The 19,800-nt window shown below is 36.6% G+C and overlaps 2 protein-coding genes across 3 annotated transcripts; both read left to right on the top strand.

Annotated features, from left to right (window-relative positions):
• Positions 1-5,945: 5,945 nt before the first annotated feature.
• LOC140801333 (cleavage stimulating factor 64) lies at positions 5,946-16,125 on the top strand. 2 transcript variants are annotated; one of them, XM_073156391.1, is made up of 7 exons: positions 5,946-6,153; positions 6,241-6,318; positions 11,198-11,236; positions 11,307-11,879; positions 11,965-12,045; positions 15,361-15,549; positions 15,633-16,125. In XM_073156391.1, the coding sequence occupies exons 1-7, from the start codon at positions 6,058-6,060 to the stop codon at positions 15,753-15,755; spliced, it is 1,179 nt and encodes a 392-aa protein (XP_073012492.1). In that variant the 5' UTR covers positions 5,946-6,057; the 3' UTR covers positions 15,756-16,125. The 2 variants fall into 2 exon arrangements, with proteins under 2 accessions (XP_073012492.1, XP_073012500.1); XM_073156399.1 differs by lacking the exon at positions 5,946-6,153 and adding an exon at positions 6,511-6,563 and having other exon boundaries at positions 6,299-6,318.
• A 1,025-nt stretch (positions 16,126-17,150) lies between these two features.
• On the top strand, positions 17,151-18,268 carry LOC140800751 (LOB domain-containing protein 42-like). The gene is made up of 2 exons (XM_073155582.1): positions 17,151-17,425; positions 17,514-18,268. The coding sequence occupies exons 1-2, from the start codon at positions 17,236-17,238 to the stop codon at positions 18,071-18,073; spliced, it is 750 nt and encodes a 249-aa protein (XP_073011683.1). The 5' UTR covers positions 17,151-17,235; the 3' UTR covers positions 18,074-18,268.
• The last annotated feature ends 1,532 nt before the right edge of the window (positions 18,269-19,800 follow it).

The following is a 19,800-nucleotide window of genomic DNA, read 5'->3' as shown; positions in this document are numbered from 1 at the left end:
TCTAATTATCATTAATTTTAAAATTCATACTCTATCTTGATTAATTAGGGACTATGTAGTCTTTACTCGATAAAATAATAAATAAATAACTAAATAAGCCTAGTATTTTATTTTTTGTAGAATAATAATATATAATAAATTAATAGAATTACTTAATATATATATATATCATAAAAATATTAGAATATAAATCTAATAATTATAATTTACAAATTTATCTATTAAACTACTAGACATATAAGTAAATAAATAAATAAATATTGGTATTACATATATTTATATGTAATAGTTTATAACCTAATTAATCATTAATTAATTATAATCAACAATAATCATATTGATGAATATATTTTATTATCCAATAATTAATGTCTAAATCTATTTGTATTAATTAAGAAAGAAATATCTAAATAATTAAATAATGAAAATAAGAATTATTGCACTAGTGTTGGGCTTGGTCCAGCATTGGCCTACTATAGTGCTGGGATGAGCCTAGCACTATAGTAGAAAACAAAGAAGAGAAGAAGCAACTGAGGAAGAAGAAGAAGAAGAAAGGAAGAAGAAAGAAGGAAGAAGAAGAAGAAGAAGAGAAGAGAAGAGAAGAAGAGAAGAAAGAGAGGAGGGGATTGAAGAGCGGACCCGGGACGGCAGGAGGGCACCGGCCGGCTGCTGGCTGGCCGGCCTCTCGCTGGTGGCTTGGCTCCGACGAGCCCGAGCTCGGGTGTGAGCGAGTGAGCGAGCGAGCGAGAGAGAGAGAGAGAGAGAGAGAGAGAGAGAGAGAGAGAGAGAGAGAGAGAGAGAGAGAGAGAGAGAGGGGAAAGGGGCTCATCGTCGCTCACGGGGAGAGAGAGGGAGAGAGAGAGAAAGAGAGAGAACTATAAAGGGGAAGAGAGGCAGTGGGGATGTTGGCGCTGCGGCTGCGGCACCGGCGGGCCCACCGGAGCTAGCTAGCCTGGCCTGGTTGGCCGAGCCAGTCGCTGAGGATGCGTGGCACCTCTAGCCCGTGCCCGCAGCCATGGCACGAGGCCGGCCACGTCATGCCATGCAAAAAAAAAAAAATTTGATTGGGTTGTTACAGTTTGTATGTATTCCAAAACAATAATCTTGTCCTCAACTAAATCCTAGATGAAGTGATGGCAAATATCAATATGCTTGGTTTGCAGGTGGTGAACATCCAATGTTTAGTTGGGAGGTTTAGTTAAAGGGCCTAGAGCAAAGAGATCTCCATCGAAGGACCAACGAGAGCCAAGCCATATTTTCCACTTGTCCACCTCCAACTCAAAGAAGAGAAGATAGATTCCCTTGTTAGCTTTAACAAAGTCCAAAGAGCCTTCCAAATTCCATGCTCTTATGAGAGCATTCTCAAGACCAACTGTGTTGAAGTTCCTATTCATAACCAGTTTATCAACAAGGCACATATTGGCCTTTGTTTTAGAATGGTGAAGCCCTTTCCTAGGGAGATGGCTTCATTCATGCTTTTCTCAGTAGTGTTGAAGTTTCTATTCATAACCAGTTTACCGACAAGGCACAAATTTGGCCTTCGTTTTAGAATAACTTGAATAAACAGTTTAGAGTAGTGGGAAACTAGGTCAAAAAGCTTAGGGGTAGTAGGGAGAAGTATAGAAGGGTTAAGGGGATAGCTAGAAGCTGGGTTAGAGTCCTTAAGCCTCCACTTTAGAAATAACTTTTTTCTTATTCTACCTGTTCTTGCACTATTCAATCTCATGGAGGAGGCACAGCTGTGGCTAGGGGTGTAATCAAGCCGAGCTTGAGTGAGCTGGGCCTAGCTCGGCTCGGCTCGAGAGGTGGAAAAACCCAGCTCGGCTCGACTTGGCTCCAGCTCGATGAGGCTCGAGCTCGGCTTGACGGCTCGTGGGCTTAATGGGCCTACCTGGGCTTCCAAAATCTAATTATTATATTAGGCTAATACAACAACTAATATCATTGCATTTAGAGGGAATGGTAGTTAAAAAGGCATATCTACATCACTAAATTTCTGATATGGGACTAAACATCTAAGAGACTCTATGAAAAAATAGAGAATAAATGGTATAGGAGAGGATTTGAACCGTGGTTGCTGGGTTGATAAGAGCTGCTTGAACTAGCTATGCTGTATGCTATTTATACTTTTATTTTAGTACATATATGTATACTGTCATCTCACATATTATATTCGAGCCTATTCGACCTGAGCTGACTCGAGCTCTTAACGAGTCGAGCTCAAGAGCGTTGCGAGCCGGTGAGCTTTTTTGATAGCCCTAGTCATGGCTGTGGTAATGGACGCAACCATGGTGGATTGTCTAGTTGTGGCCTAGGCAAGTTGGGCTACTTTCCTTACTATCAAATTTGTAAGATTGACAAACACACTACCGATCGCTAACCTAATTGCTATGTACGTGCATACTCCTTTGCCAACATTATTGAAGCCTTTTCCAACTATACTATTACTAATGCTAGTGGTTCATATCAGTATCTTGACATAGGTGCATTGGCTCACATAACATCCGACCTGACTTAGTTGTCAACGATTGACCTATACACCGGTGAGGAATGTATAGTTGTAGGAAATGGGGACTCCCTTCTCATATCTCACACTGGTACTCATTCTCCTACTCCTCAACTTAACTTTTGGATATTTTAGTTGTTAAAAATCAAACCAAAAGTTTATTATCTATTAGTTAAGTGTACATCAGATATCTATCTCTTTGTCAATTTTACTGACAGAAAATTTATCGTGTGTCACATAACAGAATAGGTGGTGGCAACCAATCAATATGGGAATGGTCTTTATATTTTAGAGCATGAACACAAAGTCTTTATGTCTATTCTTCATAATAAACCTTTGCATGCCTCCTGTGATTTTTTGCCATGTCAAACTTGGCCATATGTCTCATTTTGTTACTTTTTTGCTAAATAATTTGGATATCTATAAGTTACTTTCTTGATTTATAATCCTACTTTTTGCAGCAGATGTCGGCTTGCCAAATATCATTGCCTACACATTCTTTCTAATGAGCATCACTCTTTAGAAAATAGGACTTATTCATACTAATATCTAGGGTCCTACCCCGTGTAACATCCAATCTTAGATATTGCTACAGGTTGTTCAAGAGATTTGATAAAAAATCTCAAAGCTCTTTGCTTTGGGAATAAGATCTTAGACTAGTCACTAGATAACAAGGAAGTAATAAAGGCAATGTGATTTTTCTTTTTAGAATAAGATTTATCTTTGACTGCATTATTCTGATTATCTTCATCAATTACCATAATATGATTTCAAATAAAACATAGAATCAAAGAAAACACATGATAAAGAAAATTTCATATCTAATAATCTTCTCTAAGGTTAGAGAAACCTACTCTGCTACCAATTAAAATTTCGGGAGACATATAACTCAAGAACTAATGTATTTTAAAATATGAAATGTATAAATCCAAGTCTTAAAACTAAATCTTACTAGGCCTAGAAAAATCGATTAGAATCGCACTTGAAAACTAAGATATAGTAAGAAAAGGAATCGAAAATTATTCAAACTAAAGTTTTCCAAACATTTCAAACTTTTGTTGAAAATCAATTTTTGACCAAAATAAAAATATTCCAAAGTGATGGGAGAGCTGAGTTCAATAGTAATTGGTTTAAATCTCACCTTCAAGTTTTGGGTAAACTTATACTCCTTTCTAGAATGATCGAGGAGACAAAAAACATAGATATGTGAATGAGACAGACCTTGCCATGCTTTTTTCACTCCTGTATTTATTTAAAGATCTTCGGCACAGCTACTTACACCATCAACCATTTGCCTACACTTGTTCTTGATGTTATTTCACCTTATGAGATTTTATATAGTAAATCACTTATCTGTGAAAATTTTATCATTTTAACTACCATATATATCTTTATCTATGTGGCTAGATTAAAATACATTTGCCCCACCCCTTGTCTTCGTTACATTTTTTTCTTGAGTATAATGTCACGTAAAAGTTTTCAGTGTCTTAACCCTCATATCTCTCGGGTGTATATTACATAACATCCAAGATTTAATGAATTAATATTTTCTCTTTTTAATTCTTCATCACAATAGGATTATAAAAATTTAGACATTTCAAGTTATTGTGAGTACTCCTTGCCATCTTGTCATTTTTCTCTTAAACCCATTCTATTGTTTGCTCATCATCTACTTTTACACATTCTTTATCACACATATGCATTTCTTGTGCTATTGACCCTTCAAGTGACCATATCTAGATTGCCTTTCCTTTATAGGCTAGGTGCTTCTTCATCGATGCTTTTAGGGATGATCAACACACTCCCAAATGTCCATGACGAATCCCTATTTCTATGGTCTACAACTTGCTTTCCAGCTTCCTCTACCACCACAACTAATTCATCTCATCTCCTTCCTTGAGTAATGCTCATCCCAAACCTAAATATTATGCACATATTTGCTCCATTGCATATTCTCTTTTGATCTATTCCTTAATAAATATTAAGAAATAGAAAGACTTTCATTCGGCAACTAGAGATTTGGGTTGGATTGTGGCCATGGAAGATCAAATTCGAGCTCTCACCATCAATCACACTAAGGACTTAGTTCCTTGGCTAGCTCACACCAATATTGTAGGCTCGAAATGGGTCAATTGTGTGAAGTATCTTTTTGATGGATCTGTTGATCATCTCAAGGCTTGTCTTGTAGCCAAAAGGTACACTTACTACTTGGATTTGACTTCATAGACATCTTTAGTCTGATTGTCAAAGCATCTACTATTTGATTTGTATTATCTTTAGCAATCTCAAATAATTGGCCACTCAATCAATTTGATGTCAAAAATGCCTTCTTGAATAGTCTCTTGTAAGAGGAGGTCTACATAGAACAACCACTAATATATGCCAATCTGAAGCTGCCTAAAATCATGTTTACAAATTCATCAGTTTAATACCTTTCTCCTTTCGGCATTGTAGTCATGCAGATCCTTCTCTCTTTGTGCTATCTCATCATGGCAACCCCAGTTACTTATTACCTTATGTTGATGATATTGATCATTGGTAATCATATTGGATTGCTTGATGAATTTATTTGCAAGCTTTATCAAGAATTTGCTATAAAGGATTTGGGTTCTCTAGATTATTTTCTTGGTTTACAGGTTCTTTGTTCTTACACTGACCTTTTTCTCAACCAAACAAAATATACTTAGGATCTTTTATCTCAGCTTTCTTTACTTGATAGCAAACTGGTTTAGACGCATATATTTGTTTTTCATAATTTATCTAGTTTTAGGCGCTTAATTTTCTACTTCCACTTTATATCATTGAGACCATTACTTGGCTAAACATTGCTCATGCATCGAACTCCATTGGTTAATATATGCTATCTCTCACCTATGATCATTTTCAGCTTGTCAAAAGAGTCTTGTGATATGTTCAAGATATCACGCAGTATGCTCTCTTTTTTATGCCATCTAAGTTTAGTGGTCTTCTAGCTCATACAATTACAAGATATATATATAAAATTTAAATAATTTTCTACAATCATGAAAGGTAATTTTAGTATGTGGCAACTTATTCTTGCAATCCACTTATAATATTCATATTTCAAAAACCAAACACCTCTCTAATTCTGAAAATGATTGCATCATTTATTCTAGTATTAAAACCAAACACAATTTTTTTTTGAATAAAGATAACTACTCTCTAAAACAAGAGTAGAAAATGAGGACTTTACACTAACCTTGAATTACCTTTATTCTTTTAACCAATGCAGGCAGAAAGTAATAAAGGAATTCAAAATTATAAACCACATTGCAAAGGGAATAAAAAAAAAAAGAATTCAAAATTGCAGATATATTTTTAAATTTCGGTATGTCTAATGGTCAAATTGTAAATAAACACCCAAGTCCGGGGCAGCCAACCTGATATATTACGGGCCCAGCTCTGGCCCATTAAGTCCGAATAAATTCCATCACGACACAGCCCAACGTCTCTCTCCCCTCTCCGAACAAAAGAAAGCGCCTCCGCCCTCGCAGAAATTCTCCCCCTTCTTCCCTCGCGAAGTCCTGGCGATGGCCGCGAAGCAGCAACAAGCCGGCGACGTCTTCACCTCCCACATCGCCGGCATGTCCAAGCCCCAGCTCTACGAGGTCATGTCCCAGATGAAGGTAAGCCGGCATATTTCTCGTCTTTTGGAGAAAAAGAGAAATGGAGTAAAGGATGAATCTTTATGTTGGTAATTTTGGAAATTGCAGGTCTTGATCGACCAGAACCATCAGCAGGCGCGGCAGATTCTTATCGATAATCCTCTCTTGACGCGGACGCTATTTCAGGTGAGGGCTTACTTCCTCTTTCCTTTTCAAATTGGAATTCTTTCGCAAGTTAGGGTTAATGTTTGTTTAGTTCTAAACTTTTGGTTTGTAATTGTTTGCGGGGCTTACACCCTGTTCGGAATCACCGAATCTGCGGAATTCAATTTATTTGGAATTCTAATTTCACCAAATTCGCTGTTTGGAACCATTAAGTGATTGAGATTTGGATGGATCTCGGTGCATGCAATGAAATCCGATGATTTGAGGTCAGATTTGAATGAAATTTATTGCCACTTTAAGTTAACTTTTCCGAATCAAAACTAACCATTAACTGTTGCATTCTTATTGAAGCTGCGAAATAGTTAGAAGGAATATAATGAAATGAATTCCTGACTTGTTCCAAACAACAACCTTAGATGGATTTCATTTCAGTTTCATCATCTAGAATTTGTTTTAAACATACCCTTAATAATTTAGGAGTTTCTTGATTACTTAATTCTAATGCATAGTGGTTGCATGTGAGTGAATGAATAGTAGATTATGGATGAATAGCTACCTCAATATTCGGATGTCAATACTATATGTACTATATGTCCATCCTTATAATTTTTTTTACCTTGCAGATGGTGGTAATAGTTTTCAGTTAGAGAAATAACCTCATTATGATGGGGGTAATTTTGATACATTTTAGCACTTTGGGATTATAATAGCATCTAATCTACCTATTTGAATCTGGACATCAATTGAAAGAATTCAATGTTTCACTATCTTAGAAGGTGGGTCATTTATGTCAAAGAGCATTTTCAGTTGCACCAACACATTGTCTAAGTGGTGGTAAAAGGAAGAAAATACTTATGGGTACCGTGACTATTTTTGCTAAAAAATTTTAAAGAAATAAAATGAAGCCTCATTACTAAATTTGACTATTGTCTTAACCAGTTTATCTAAAGTTCCATAGGTTTGGATCTTGAACCTTGGAATAGTATAATTTTCATGAAAATGAAGAAGTAATGGTGTTGATATAAATTACAAAGTTGTCGAACTTATACCATAAAATGATTTTGAGTGTCAAATGTTCTGAATTAATTAAAAAAAAACTAAGAGGCTAAAAGGACAAGATTGGCAACAACAAGAAATCAACAGCAACCAAGCCTTTAGTCCAATGTATTTGGGGTCAGCTATATAGATAATTTCTCTCCATGCATCTATATGTAGTGCATTCTATTGTGTCAAATTAAGCGCTATTCTATCATTGCTTACTTGTTTCTCAAGACCTAGTTTTGTTCTTCTCCTTCTTGAGGAATCTTCTATTTGAATGAAATCACTCCTTTATACTAGTGCATTGCATTCATATGTTGTTTTCTAGTTGCCCAATATCCCGATCCATTAAGTGTGCTGGTCTTATTTGCTCCTATAAAACTTCCTTCTCACTTTATGGTGTATACGATCACACAACAGGCTAGAAGTTTTTCTCCATTTCAACCATCCTGCTTCAGTTCTATGTGCAATGCCCTCATCAATCCCTACTTTTGGGTGAATTATAGGTCCAAAGTAACATGAATACACTCTTTTAAGTATATCTTACACATCAAAATTATTCTATGTCCATTATTGTGATAAAAATCACATTCCATATGTCAATCTTAGATCTACTTAGTTGAAACTCGAAACTTTTAGGGTTTAGGGTTTAGGGTTTAGAAAACTCAGTTATCTCTTCTTGGATCACCCTCAAACTTCTAGTATCTCTATCATACATATCCTTAATAACATCAATGTATTTATTCAATACCTACTTGCTTCACTTGCACCCACGACATGAACTACACACAAATCCCATCATAGGCTTTTTCTAGATCTCAATAAATAACATTTGCAGATCCTTCTTCTTTTCTGTACATTTCTCCATCAAACACCTTTTTAAGTAGAAAGCTTTTGTAGTCAATCAATCTAGCATAAAACAAAATTGGTTCAGTTATACTCGTTTATGTCTTAATCATTAGTCAATTACTTTCTCCAAATTTTTATAGTATGATTCATAATTTCGATTCCACAATAATTTGTGCAACACTGTATATCTCATTTATTTTTATTTAATGTTATTAAAAGCTAAGTAATTGGTTATAAGAGAAAATGATAATTGGGTTTTGCAAGTTCAAGTGCGGATTTGGTTGCAGTTAGCTTTGATCATTTGGTATTATCTTGAGAACCAAAAATTGCTAAATGTTGGGTAGGTTTGATAAATAAAGCTTCAAGGCTGCTATACTTAGCCTAGTTAACATTTATGTTTTTCTCAGGATGATTACTAACAGAGATTGATGCTTTCTTTCATAAATTATTAGAATATTTTAGGGAGGATAAAGAACATATAGTTACGAACTTATGATACCCTTGGAGGTGTCTCTAGCAAATTTGAATTTTCAACATGTGTATTCTATGTGGCCAATCCATTGGGTGCCACAGTGGCTACTTCTCATGTAATATGAGGAGGGCAATGTACTAAAAAACTGGGCATTGTGCTGGTACAGGCAAAACTAGACCACCAAGAAGGTACAAGACAGAAAATCGTCACATGATCTATGCAATGTCCACAAGGCAATGTTTAACACGGAGGATGTGCTACTCATTGATGGTCGTCACTGTAAAGATATTCAAAATACAGTATGAGAAAATGTGCTCATTGATACTTTATAAGAATTGTATTTAGTAAGTGTTTGTTATGACAATTGAAATGTAGGTTAGGGTTGAGAGATACTAAGGAGATTTGCAGAAAAGTTTTACGGAAGGGATTGATAGGTGGTGGAAGTATGTGGTTATGTAATCAGCTGGGGAAAGAAGATAATGATGATTTTCATGCCAATATTTCTTAAATTGTGTATAACTTCTTATACAGCATCCAAAGTTGCAAATAGGTCCTTTTTTCTTCTATTAATGGGTGCCTGTGATTTATTTTGGTTTTTTCTAGTCAACTTTTACAATTAGGTCTCCAACCTTACAAATAGGTACTTCATAATTATGGATTGGCATTTATTTCTTAGAAGTTACAATAGGATCCTTCAGGTAATTTGGTTGAACAGTTGAGATTATATTTATTTATGCCTGACATGCCTCAAATTTTCACGCCTAGGTTGTTGGAATGTGTATAATGAACTAATGAGGTATCATAAGAGATTACACAGTCACATTTAATTATTTTGTATACAGGCAAGCATACAGGTGTACTGATGGTGAAGATCTAATGGCAAGATCATTGGAAATTAATAATAGCAATTTTACAAATAGTTTCAACATTTCAAATCTGATGTTCTCTAGATGTAAAGTGAGGACAATTAATTTCCACGTGTTTCATGTAGTAACATGGTTAAGTTTAATTGTTTATGGACGAAAATCTTGCAGAGCATATGCCAATATATTGCTGAGTAAAGTAGATTACTTGACTTGCAATATTATGGGAGAAAAAAATGGATTGACGTATTGATCTATCCCAATCCGAATTGCAGAAACAGATTGGCCACTATGGCTGATTCGACTGATCCCCGATCCAAATCACTCAAAACGGATGACCGGTATAATAGATACGCATCATTTTCTCAAGCAGCCAATTTCAATCTTGAAACCGATATTTAGAACCTCAATTAAGGCCCTTATGGAACTTTAGAGCTATAGTCTAGCATATATTATAGTATAATATACTTTTCTTTCATCTTTCTTCTGCCCATCAGTAGGCATAATAGCACTGATGATCAATGGATGCAGACATTTTGATGCCTCGGGTACTGCAGGGTACTGCAAAGAATACTTTTATCTGCAGCTAATGGTAAGATGATAATGTTTTCTCTATCTGTGGTTCTTATTCTTAGGACATAGGGGGCTCCAGAAAGTAAGATTTAAGTATTAAGAGGGCTAGACCATTATAGGGAAATATCTGGTGTAGTATGTTAAGGATTAGATGTTTAATAGTTCAAATTGAAGAATAAATTTGCTTTACCTTCCTATCTATCTCATTTTGATGTTGAAGCTTGCTCTTTACTCCTTGAGCAGGATGCTCAGCACAGAGGCTTTTGTTTTTCCTTGATTGATATGCTATCTTATTTCATGGGTTCCTGCTCATCTTTGGAAGTGAGAAAGATTTTTTTTAAAAGATTATACGAAAATTATCCTGAAGAAATTGGACACAATTGTTTAAAAGAATGGAAACAAATCATCCAATTTGCTATTTACATCTTATAAAGAAAAGGTATAGGTGCAATACTGCTCTTCATTTAGCTGTTCTGATTGCAAAAAAAAAGAGTAATGACCTTATTAAGGTCTCTTGTTATGCATCAAATTAATAAATGGATGAAACTAATAATTATAGTCTGACAAAGCATATTGCAGTTTTTAGGTTATACTAGTTAACAACAAGGTTTTAAGTATCGGCCTTCCGTTTCGGACAATTCAAAGCAGGGTGCAACTAAATCAGCCATTTTGGCCGATCCGTTTCGGCGATACAAATTGGGATCGACCGATACTTGAATCCATGGTTAACAATATAAGTGATACACACCATGTTTCTTGATCTATACATATTTAAAATGCATATAAAATAAACTTTGACCGATATGAGTGTTTTTGGTATTTAATCATATCCAAGACTATATTTATGAAAGATACCTTTATTGAGATACCAACCACATAGATAGAGGTCTTAAATAGAATTGCCTCTTCCATCTGTGCTCTTCTGGATATTTGAATACTACTAGATTCTATTTTTTGGTTTCAACACAGATGGAGGGATTTGTCGCTAATCAGTTTTTGTAATCTGTACTGTTTCATTATCAAGTTCTTTCTAACAAAGTGCGCTTGAGTTATGTTCTGAGATTGGTTTTAAATCAATTGGTTATCACTAATCCTTTAATTGCAGGCACAGATAATGCTTGGAATGGTGCAACCTCCTCAAGCGGTAATCCTCTCTTTAAACTTTCTGCTTTATGGTTGGAGTATTTTCAAGGAACTAAACTTTTACTCTTCAGATTCCTATTGTCCAGCAAGCTTTGTCGCAATCTCAATCATCACTAACAGGACTGTCTCCAAATATTCAAGCTGCCCAGTCATCACCAATTCAATCTGGAGTACAGGGACAGATTACTGCTCAATCTGCATTACCTGATAAACAGCAACATCCAGCTCAACCCTCTATTCCATTGCCACCTGTTTCCTCTGTTCCTTCTTTGGCATTTCAACCGCAAAATATGGCAAATCCCCCACAAGCAATGCAACAAGTTAAGGCATTTTCTATTTCTCAAGTGCCATCTATGTCGCTTCCACAATCTTCTCAGATTCATAATGCAACTCTTCCCCCTGCTCCTGTACCTCCACAATATTCAATTCTACCATCCCATGTGCCCATGATCTCTGGCCAAATGCAACAGCCTTTGCAGACTCCTGGAATGTTCAATCAACAACTGCAACCACCTTTGCCTCAGCAGCCTAGGCACCTTTCGATGCCACCTTTCCAGCATCAGATTCATTCACAGATGCCTCACACTCTTGGGTTTCAGGCATCAAGTGCTCCTCAACAGTTGTTGTCACACCCCATGTTTCATGTAAGAATGGCAACCACAGCTGGATTACATTTTTCCCATTGATTGAAATCCTTGTAATATGTTATCTTTTTGGTTAATTATGCAGTCAGCTGGCAATCCTTCATCTACCTTTCCTCAAGGACTTCCTCCATTGCCTAATCAGCCACCACCTCAGCAGCTATATCAGGTGTGGTTTTTATATTTTTCTCCTCAAATTTTCTATGGAATCAATTATTAATGTTTTCGAAGCAGCCTCTTTGTAAAATGAGGGTAAGGTTATGTATGTTCTCTTCTGCAGACTCTACTTATGTGGGAGCCTCATGCAATTAGAGTCTTTTTATGTCTTGCTCTATGTGTTCATTGATACTGGTCTATACGTGTCTTACATATTAAGAAATTAAGCTTCTTCTGAGTTCTGATCCATATTATGTTGTAGTACTAAATAAACATATAACTAGTTATCTGGTCTTATCATGTCCTTATTTCAAATTTGTGTCCATGCTTCATAGACAATATAAAAGTTTGTGCAAACTGCAAATATTGTATTTATATTATTAAATGTTATCTATGGTAGCTCCTGCAAAACTGCAAATATGCAATCTTTTCAAATGGAATAAAATTGTTATATAATATGATCTTTCTGTTAGTAAACAATTTATTTAAATGGTTCCAACTTGACAGGATAGAAAATCTATCTGGATACCTTTACTTTTTTTAAATAGTTATCATAGAGTACCCAAAGAAATTCTATTTATAAATTTGAAAGTTAATAAATGTTTAGTGTTTGAGACTCGGTAGGCATGCAAGAATGGACAGAGTCAAAATACTTGAGTGAGTTGATAGCGTGGTAGCTTCTGCCTCACTTTTCATGTGCACCTCTTTTCATTTTTTAGGTTGGCTTTTAAAGCACAAGATTTAAAGATTGTCTGGATGACAAAAAAAGAGTTATAGTGACTTTTGGTTGCACTAGTTCTTCAGAAGTTTTTTTGTTGGATACCAGGTCTCTTGGATGCAGCTATTTTAGGTGTAATTTATTCTCTAACAGCTTAGCGTTCATCATTGGGGAATTATGAATCTATGTTTATTTGGGAGTATTGAAAGATAATGTAACTTCTCACTTGTAATTAAGTAAAATCCTGGTTCACTAATTCCATCAGTTTGTGCTTACTTATATATCATTTTCACTTGGATGGCTGCTATGCATGGTAAAAAAAAATCTAATTAAGGAAAATAGGATTAGGTTAGCAACTGCAATACACTTAATACTTCCAGAGAAAGAGAGTTTGTAGCTATAATAACTGATTAACTGGGAGTCGGATAAATGTTATCTGTTTGCCAGAAATGATGTGGATATGAAAATTATAAGGAGATTACAATGGTAGCAAAGAAGGATGAGTAATGGGCTGAGATAATTGCATGCAACAACCTTAAGCAGAACACCATAGATATCAATAGGACACTATTCGGACAGAGTTATAAAACATATTACAGGTAAATAGATAATTAACAACCGTTTCTCTTTGATTAGTGACAGCTACAGTTCTATAACATTTTACATTGCATTAGACTAAACTTTACTACACCAAAATGTCCAACATTGTTGCTTTTGAGGTTTCTATTTCTTTTTCTAATTCCTTCAGTATCTTAGGATGTCAAAAAGCGGAATTGAAATGTAGAAAAAAGAAGTGTCTGGGACTCTGGGTTGCCAAAATATACTCCATGAGGCAGGCTGATAACAACACTGTTGCTGGTATTTTGTATCAGCGTACCTTTTCTCAAGTTAAGACTATCTAACCATATGAATGAGGAGTGTTGGAAGGCATTACTGAGAAAACTCAGTTGTGTAGCTTCAGATTTGGCATTTTTTGTTATGGAGAAAAGAATGAATATAAAGATCTGATGTTAAATTTGTGATATCTTATAAAGAATAATGAACGCTAGCCCCTAGTTTCTGCACTGACAAATTCAGTGAAATAGATTGTGTGCATATTTTGTTCTTTGTTCTCTTTTTCAGTATGTCTAATCTCAATCCATAGTGTCTAGTTGCTGCTTGTCATATAAGTGAATGCACTTTAAAATCTTTTGATCTAGTAGGAACAGGAACTTGTGAAGTATCTGGTTGTTTCTCTCTAGAAGCAAGAATTTATCTTAGACTGGAGATTGTATAAAATTGTCAATTATTTGTGAGTTGTAACAACGCAATTTTTTCTCCCTATTGTTAGAGTTGCAGGTGGACTAGGAAAATTAAATTTATTTAATACTTAGAATAGACTGAAGTCAGTACTGAGATCCTCAATGAAAAACCTCCACTGGCTTACTCGTCAACCCCCGTTGAACCTGCAATGACTGGATGGGATATTAAAGCTGTTTCCAAGTTAGAACCATAAGATCCAATAATCAATATCAAGACATGCACTTATTGACCTATTGGAGTATCCAGTTTGAGGCCTTGGTATTGACATTGCCTCTATATTTGTTTTTTCCATATCAAATTTAAGCATTGAAAACATGTAATTCATTTGGACCTACAGTTATACTATATCATCTCATGTTCCCCTATCCTCCTCTACAATAAAATCTAATGTTGTACTGGATAAATAGCTTCTCTTCGGATCCCTTCATTGCCCTTTTTAGCTGATCCCAAGATGATGAACATGAAGCCGGAGATCGAATCAAGCATGAATTTAATTTTGGGTGGTCTACACTTTGAAATATTAAATCAAACATGTAACCAATGTATGTATAGCTGGCCTTCGCTTAAGCTCGGCTTAAAATTAGTTTCGAGCTTGATCCAATTGATTAAGCTTGATTTGTTTCATATATGAGCTGAGCTTTGTCGAGCTGAGCTCAAGCTGGCTTGATTATTTTGATAGCCTAGCCGTATATGGCTAAATTGTGTCATATGAACTAGATCTAGGTCGATTTGGACATACTAAAATTATAAAAATTTAGGTAGTGGTAGTCTTGTAAATTAGGGTTTTAATGACTTTGATTTCACCTAAATTGGAGCTTAGGATAAAGAGAAAGAGTGAAGTAAAATCAGAATGGTAAATATTTGATGTTATGGTGGTCCTTGGAGGGCGGTGGACGGTCAAGGGTGGTGGTTGACGGTCGTATAGTAGGGTGGTTTGTGGTGGAGGAAGGTAGTTAGGGTTTGGAAGATCAGAAGACTTATATGGTTATAATCTATTCTTAGAAAGGTAAGGACAATCTATTGGGTATATGAAAAGATAAAAGATGAAAATGATAAATTAGCTAAATTCATATTTATTTAATGATAATTATCAACACATGTTCGCTCCTATTTATAGAAGTAAAAATCCTAGCGAATCGGAGCCATATACTATATTTGAAATTCAAAATGATAAGATAAAGTTAACTAACTAACTCGCTTCGACTCGACTAGACTCGACTTAAATTATGTGGTTGGATGGTAACAAATTATTGCTTATTTTCTCTATTTTAGTTGTTCCTTACCTAAATCAATGCTTATTTTTTACAGGGCGGTCCGCATATTGGTGCGGATTATAGTTCTCAAGCTGGAATGTCCATCCAAGCTGAAAGGGCAGCTCCTTGGGTACCTGGCCTTCCTGAAGCATCTACAGCTGGGTCCCAACTGCTGGGACCACCATCTTTTTTTGCCGGACAGATGATGCAAGGCATGGGCAGTCAGCCACCTCGTCCACGACCGGTTGTTATTCTTAAATCAAGTTTAGTATTTCCATTCCTAGGACTGCCCTTAATTTTATTAGTTCTTTCTTTGTTGTTGTGCAGTTGACACCTGAAATGGAAAAGACCCTACTTCAGCAAGTTTTGAACCTCACTACTGAACAGATTAATTTATTGCCTCCTGAGCAAAGACAACAGGTGCTTCAACTACAAGATATGCTTCGATAGTGATGAACCAGCCGTTCAGTGCAGATGACTTTAGAGAAAATTTTACATTCTACACCACAAAGTTTTAAGTAGATTGGCCGTTACAGTGCTGTTTTGCTGCTCTTAGTAGTGGTTCATTATTTATCATAGGCCATTTGGTTCAGCTGTGCTTAAAAGCTCTTACAATTATCTAGATTCGCTTGTCCTGCCACATCGTTGTCCTGTCTGTTAAAGTGTTTGTCCTAAATTTATTTAATTTTGTCTGTCCTAGTTTTGATGACTCAGTAAAGCATGTTTTTCGTTTTGGCATGATCTAAATCTTTTTATGCTTGTACTCTGCCTTCTCGAAACACTGAAACTGATGGATTATTTAATGCATAACATTTTCGCATGACCGGTTGGATTTGCTGCAGCTCTGTTCTCTTTTTGGGTAGGGAAGTATGTAGATCATGGCAAATTGAAAGCAGATGTATTGTTATTTGCAAATGGAGATGCTGGATGTTGAAAATTGCTGGCTAGTAGTCCTCTAATCTTTCAAGATGTAATGAGCTTGATACACTAATATAATCGTATTGATAAATTTATTCCTCCAATCAGTGATCGTGTGATCTCAATATAAAGTGTTTCACATCCTTTTTCTCTGCAGATGAGCTGCTCTCATGATTCAGCAATTCTTGAGTTGTGGTTACTGTGTAACTTATATCTGATGGGAGAGCTATCAGTAAGTCGTCCTTATTTCTAGAGTTTTAAGAGAGATTTCCTGCATTGTAAACGAGAGTAAAACCTCCCATGGCAATGGAAACAATCCCCGGCTATCTTCTGATCAACTGACACTCCATTTGAACCTCACAACTGCAATCTTATGCAACCGTCCCAAATCTCAGAACCCTAACCTTATTCTCTATTAACGACACCAAAACATTCAGATAGCCCCAAATTTCTAGTAACTTCTTCATTGAAAAAAAAGACTAATAATGCTCCTCTCCGTTCTTATCCTGAAACAAGTAATTGATTTGTCCCATGTTTCAACTTGGCTTCTTTATTGGGAACTGACATGGAAGGAATAAGATCATGTGCCCAACCAACTAATTCCAAAGCAGTAGGCCACGTACGGGTTTACCGTTGTCCGTTCTCCGTACAATTTTCTCTTCCTCCCTCATTCCTAAATTACCGATTCCACCCTCTACTTCAACTCACCTGTATACCTGGGCAGCCCTACTACCGTACTGTCTCCGAAAACAAAGAAAGTCTTCAAGCATTTCTTTAAGAGAAGTCCACGTCTCAAATTTCATTCTTAAATCCCAAAATCGACGGGCTCCACCCACCAAATCCACGGTTCCATGCATTCCTAATGCTTTTATATACTCCATCATCCCTCCCTCTCCTTGTCTCCAACCTCCTCTCTTCAGTCTTTCCTCCGTTATTCGCCATTAATTTTTTCTACTATTCTCCCTTCCTTTCTTTCTATCCTCGCCGTCAATATTGCCGTTGCAGCTGAATCATGAGGATGAGCTGCAACGGCTGCCGTGTCCTCCGCAAGGGCTGCGGCGACGACTGCGTCATCCGACCGTGCCTGCAGTGGATCCGAAGCCCTGACGGGCAGGCCAACGCCACCGTATTCCTCGCTAAATTCTACGGCCGTGCCGGCCTCATCAACCTCATCGCCGCCGGCCCCCAACACCTTCGTCCTGGTCCGTCTTCTTCCGACGTACTATTATCTTTGTTATAAATTGGGACAAAAATAAAATAAAATGTTTATTGTTTTACTATACGTGACAGCTATATTTAGGTCACTATTGTATGAAGCCTGCGGTCGGATTGTGAACCCGATTTATGGGTCGGTCGGGCTGTTGTGGTCCGGCAGGTGGCAGCAATGCCAGGCGACCGTCGACGCCGTTCTGAGAGGGGCGGCGATCCCGCAGAGCACTGCGGGCACCGCCGCCGCGCCGCCTCTCAAGATTTACGACATACGCCACGTCACGAAGAACCGCCACGCCGGGACGGAGCTACATAAGGTTGACACCAAGTCCCGGGCGCAGTTCAAGCGGCCGGGCGCTGAGCCCGTTGAGGTCTGGGTTGAGCCGAGCCGTGAGTCTGTGAGCCAGGAGTACGACAGCGAGTTCTCCGCGGAGACGACCACCAACTCGCACATTAGCCATGCCGAGCTGAGCCGAAAGATTGGAGACGGAGTTGAGGAGCGCGACATGGGTCTAGAGTTAACCCTAGGGCCCCTAGGGCTCCTTCCGGCGGCTGGACCCGTCGAGGAGATCCGGTCGGACGCAGACGAATCAAGATCTGACACGTGTCCGGCAAATGCTATGCCGACAACTCCGGCGTGACCCTGTTAATTACAACGCGTCTGAAAACAAGTCCTGGGGTTGTTTAAGAAATTAAATGTTTCTATTATATGAAATTATGAATCCATCCCTCGTAATGGCCTCCTTGTTACTTTCCTCCTTTTGATTTCACTTTTGTAAAGCAATTACTTCATCTTATGGCTAATGTTATATTTGCAAACCTTGTCATAATTAATAGTGCCCAATTATTGCCTGCAGCTTGGTAGTAAGTGTATATATATGCTAGCTAAAATGATCTTTTGCCAGTACTTCACGAAAAGAACTGAAAGAAAAGAAAAAGATGTTAGTGTTCCCCACTATCTTTTCAATCAATACTATCTGTGAGTTATATGCATGTTAGACTAGTACGAAGCTTTTGTCAAAGAGTTAGTTCTTTTATTTCTCCATATCTTTCGTGTACATCAAGCTAGTTCTAGTTTGGTGGCAGAATAAGTAGACAATTAGGATTGGAATAAAATAAAACTTATTCAGGACAAAATAAATTTCTGTTCCAACTTTTTGTTGAGTGTGAATTGGTTGACAAAAAAAGGGTAAACACTGAGATAAGATAGCGTTTGATTATGATTAAAATAAGAAACAAAAATGATCAAATTGACATTATTATTTGGTGGCAAATTAGCTCTTTGTATTTTGGAATAACTTGGTGGAATAAAAGATAACTGGATAAGTGTCACTAGCTACTTTTGTTTTCTTATCTCGCATTTGACATGAGCTTTTTAAAATAAAAGAGGATTTATCCTGAATAACCCTTTTTTCAACTCTATCAAACAGGCCTTAATGAATTGTTTTCGCTTCGGCTTACCGTGAAAAAAGAAGAAGATTATATGCATATGCAGCATTATGATCCCGAAACAAGATAACGAACTACTAGAAGTCGTGAAGATACTTACTTTTATATTTAAAATATGTTAGGAGAAAATGAGAGATGGATAACCGGTTTGTAATCGAATAGTATTAGTTAATGGCAGTGGGTTTCTCCTTGGACTGGGTCATTAATTATTATATATGGCAATATTGTTGAATGTCACTTAGTGAAGAATATTCAAACATGCAGAAGACTGTTGAAATCGAATAAAAAAGGATATATATATATATATATATATATATAGGTTCATAACTTACATTAAAATTAGATTTATCTATATATATATTGTGATAAGATCTCGTCGATTTAGAAAATGGGATAATGCTCAGTTGTCGGTTTAACTGGGACACTATAAATTTCCACTTTTCTCTCTGTCTAAAAAATGGAACTGGTAATATTTATGTATATTTATTTCAAGTTGTCATTTCCACCAATGGCTAAATTAGCCAAACATACCAGGGTTATTAGAATGACTCAATCTCAAATTGAATAAGTCGGAAGACTTGACAGAGAAACAATTTTATGATTAGAAATACTTTTAGTAGATATCATCAGAATAGCTTTTATCAACAACTTACAAGGAGAACTAATTTAACCCATAGTTTTATTAACCGCTTTTAGGATAGCAAATCACTTGATTTAGAAAGGGTGAATAGTTTGGCTAATGGCCAGAAAATAAATCAATCAGCCTTTTCTTTGTTAATATTAGACTTGCTGTAGACTAATTGCCACATCTACCTACCCAACTTTTCGAATTTTTTTTTTATTATTAATTTAAAACTTGCCCAATTTGCTGCCCACTAATAAGCTGACTGCATAATCCAACAGCATACTTGGAGAATAA

Source organism: Typha latifolia, chromosome 1, assembly GCF_019914945.1.
Source record: "Typha latifolia isolate L0001 chromosome 1, TyphaL0001v2, whole genome shotgun sequence".
NCBI classification, from domain to species: domain Eukaryota; kingdom Viridiplantae; phylum Streptophyta; class Magnoliopsida; order Poales; family Typhaceae; genus Typha; species Typha latifolia.
Note: the sequence above shows the minus strand (reverse complement) of the source record. Positions and strands in the feature narration are given on the sequence as shown.

Bases quoted from the DNA above. Each gene is read 5' to 3' on its own strand.
- LOC140801333 (XM_073156391.1), top strand. From the start codon at position 6,058: ATGGCCGCGAAGCAGCAACAAGCCGGCGACGTCTTCACCTCCCACATC. The intron at 6,319-11,197 runs GTGAGGGCTTAC...CTTTAATTGCAG, and splicing joins TGACGCGGACGCTATTTCAG to GCACAGATAATGCTTGGAAT. The intron at 15,550-15,632 runs GTTGTTATTCTT...GTTGTTGTGCAG, and splicing joins AGCCACCTCGTCCACGACCG to TTGACACCTGAAATGGAAAA.
- LOC140800751 (XM_073155582.1), top strand. From the start codon at position 17,236: ATGAGGATGAGCTGCAACGGCTGCCGTGTCCTCCGCAAGGGCTGCGGC. The intron at 17,426-17,513 runs GTCCGTCTTCTT...TATACGTGACAG, and splicing joins CCCCCAACACCTTCGTCCTG to CTATATTTAGGTCACTATTG.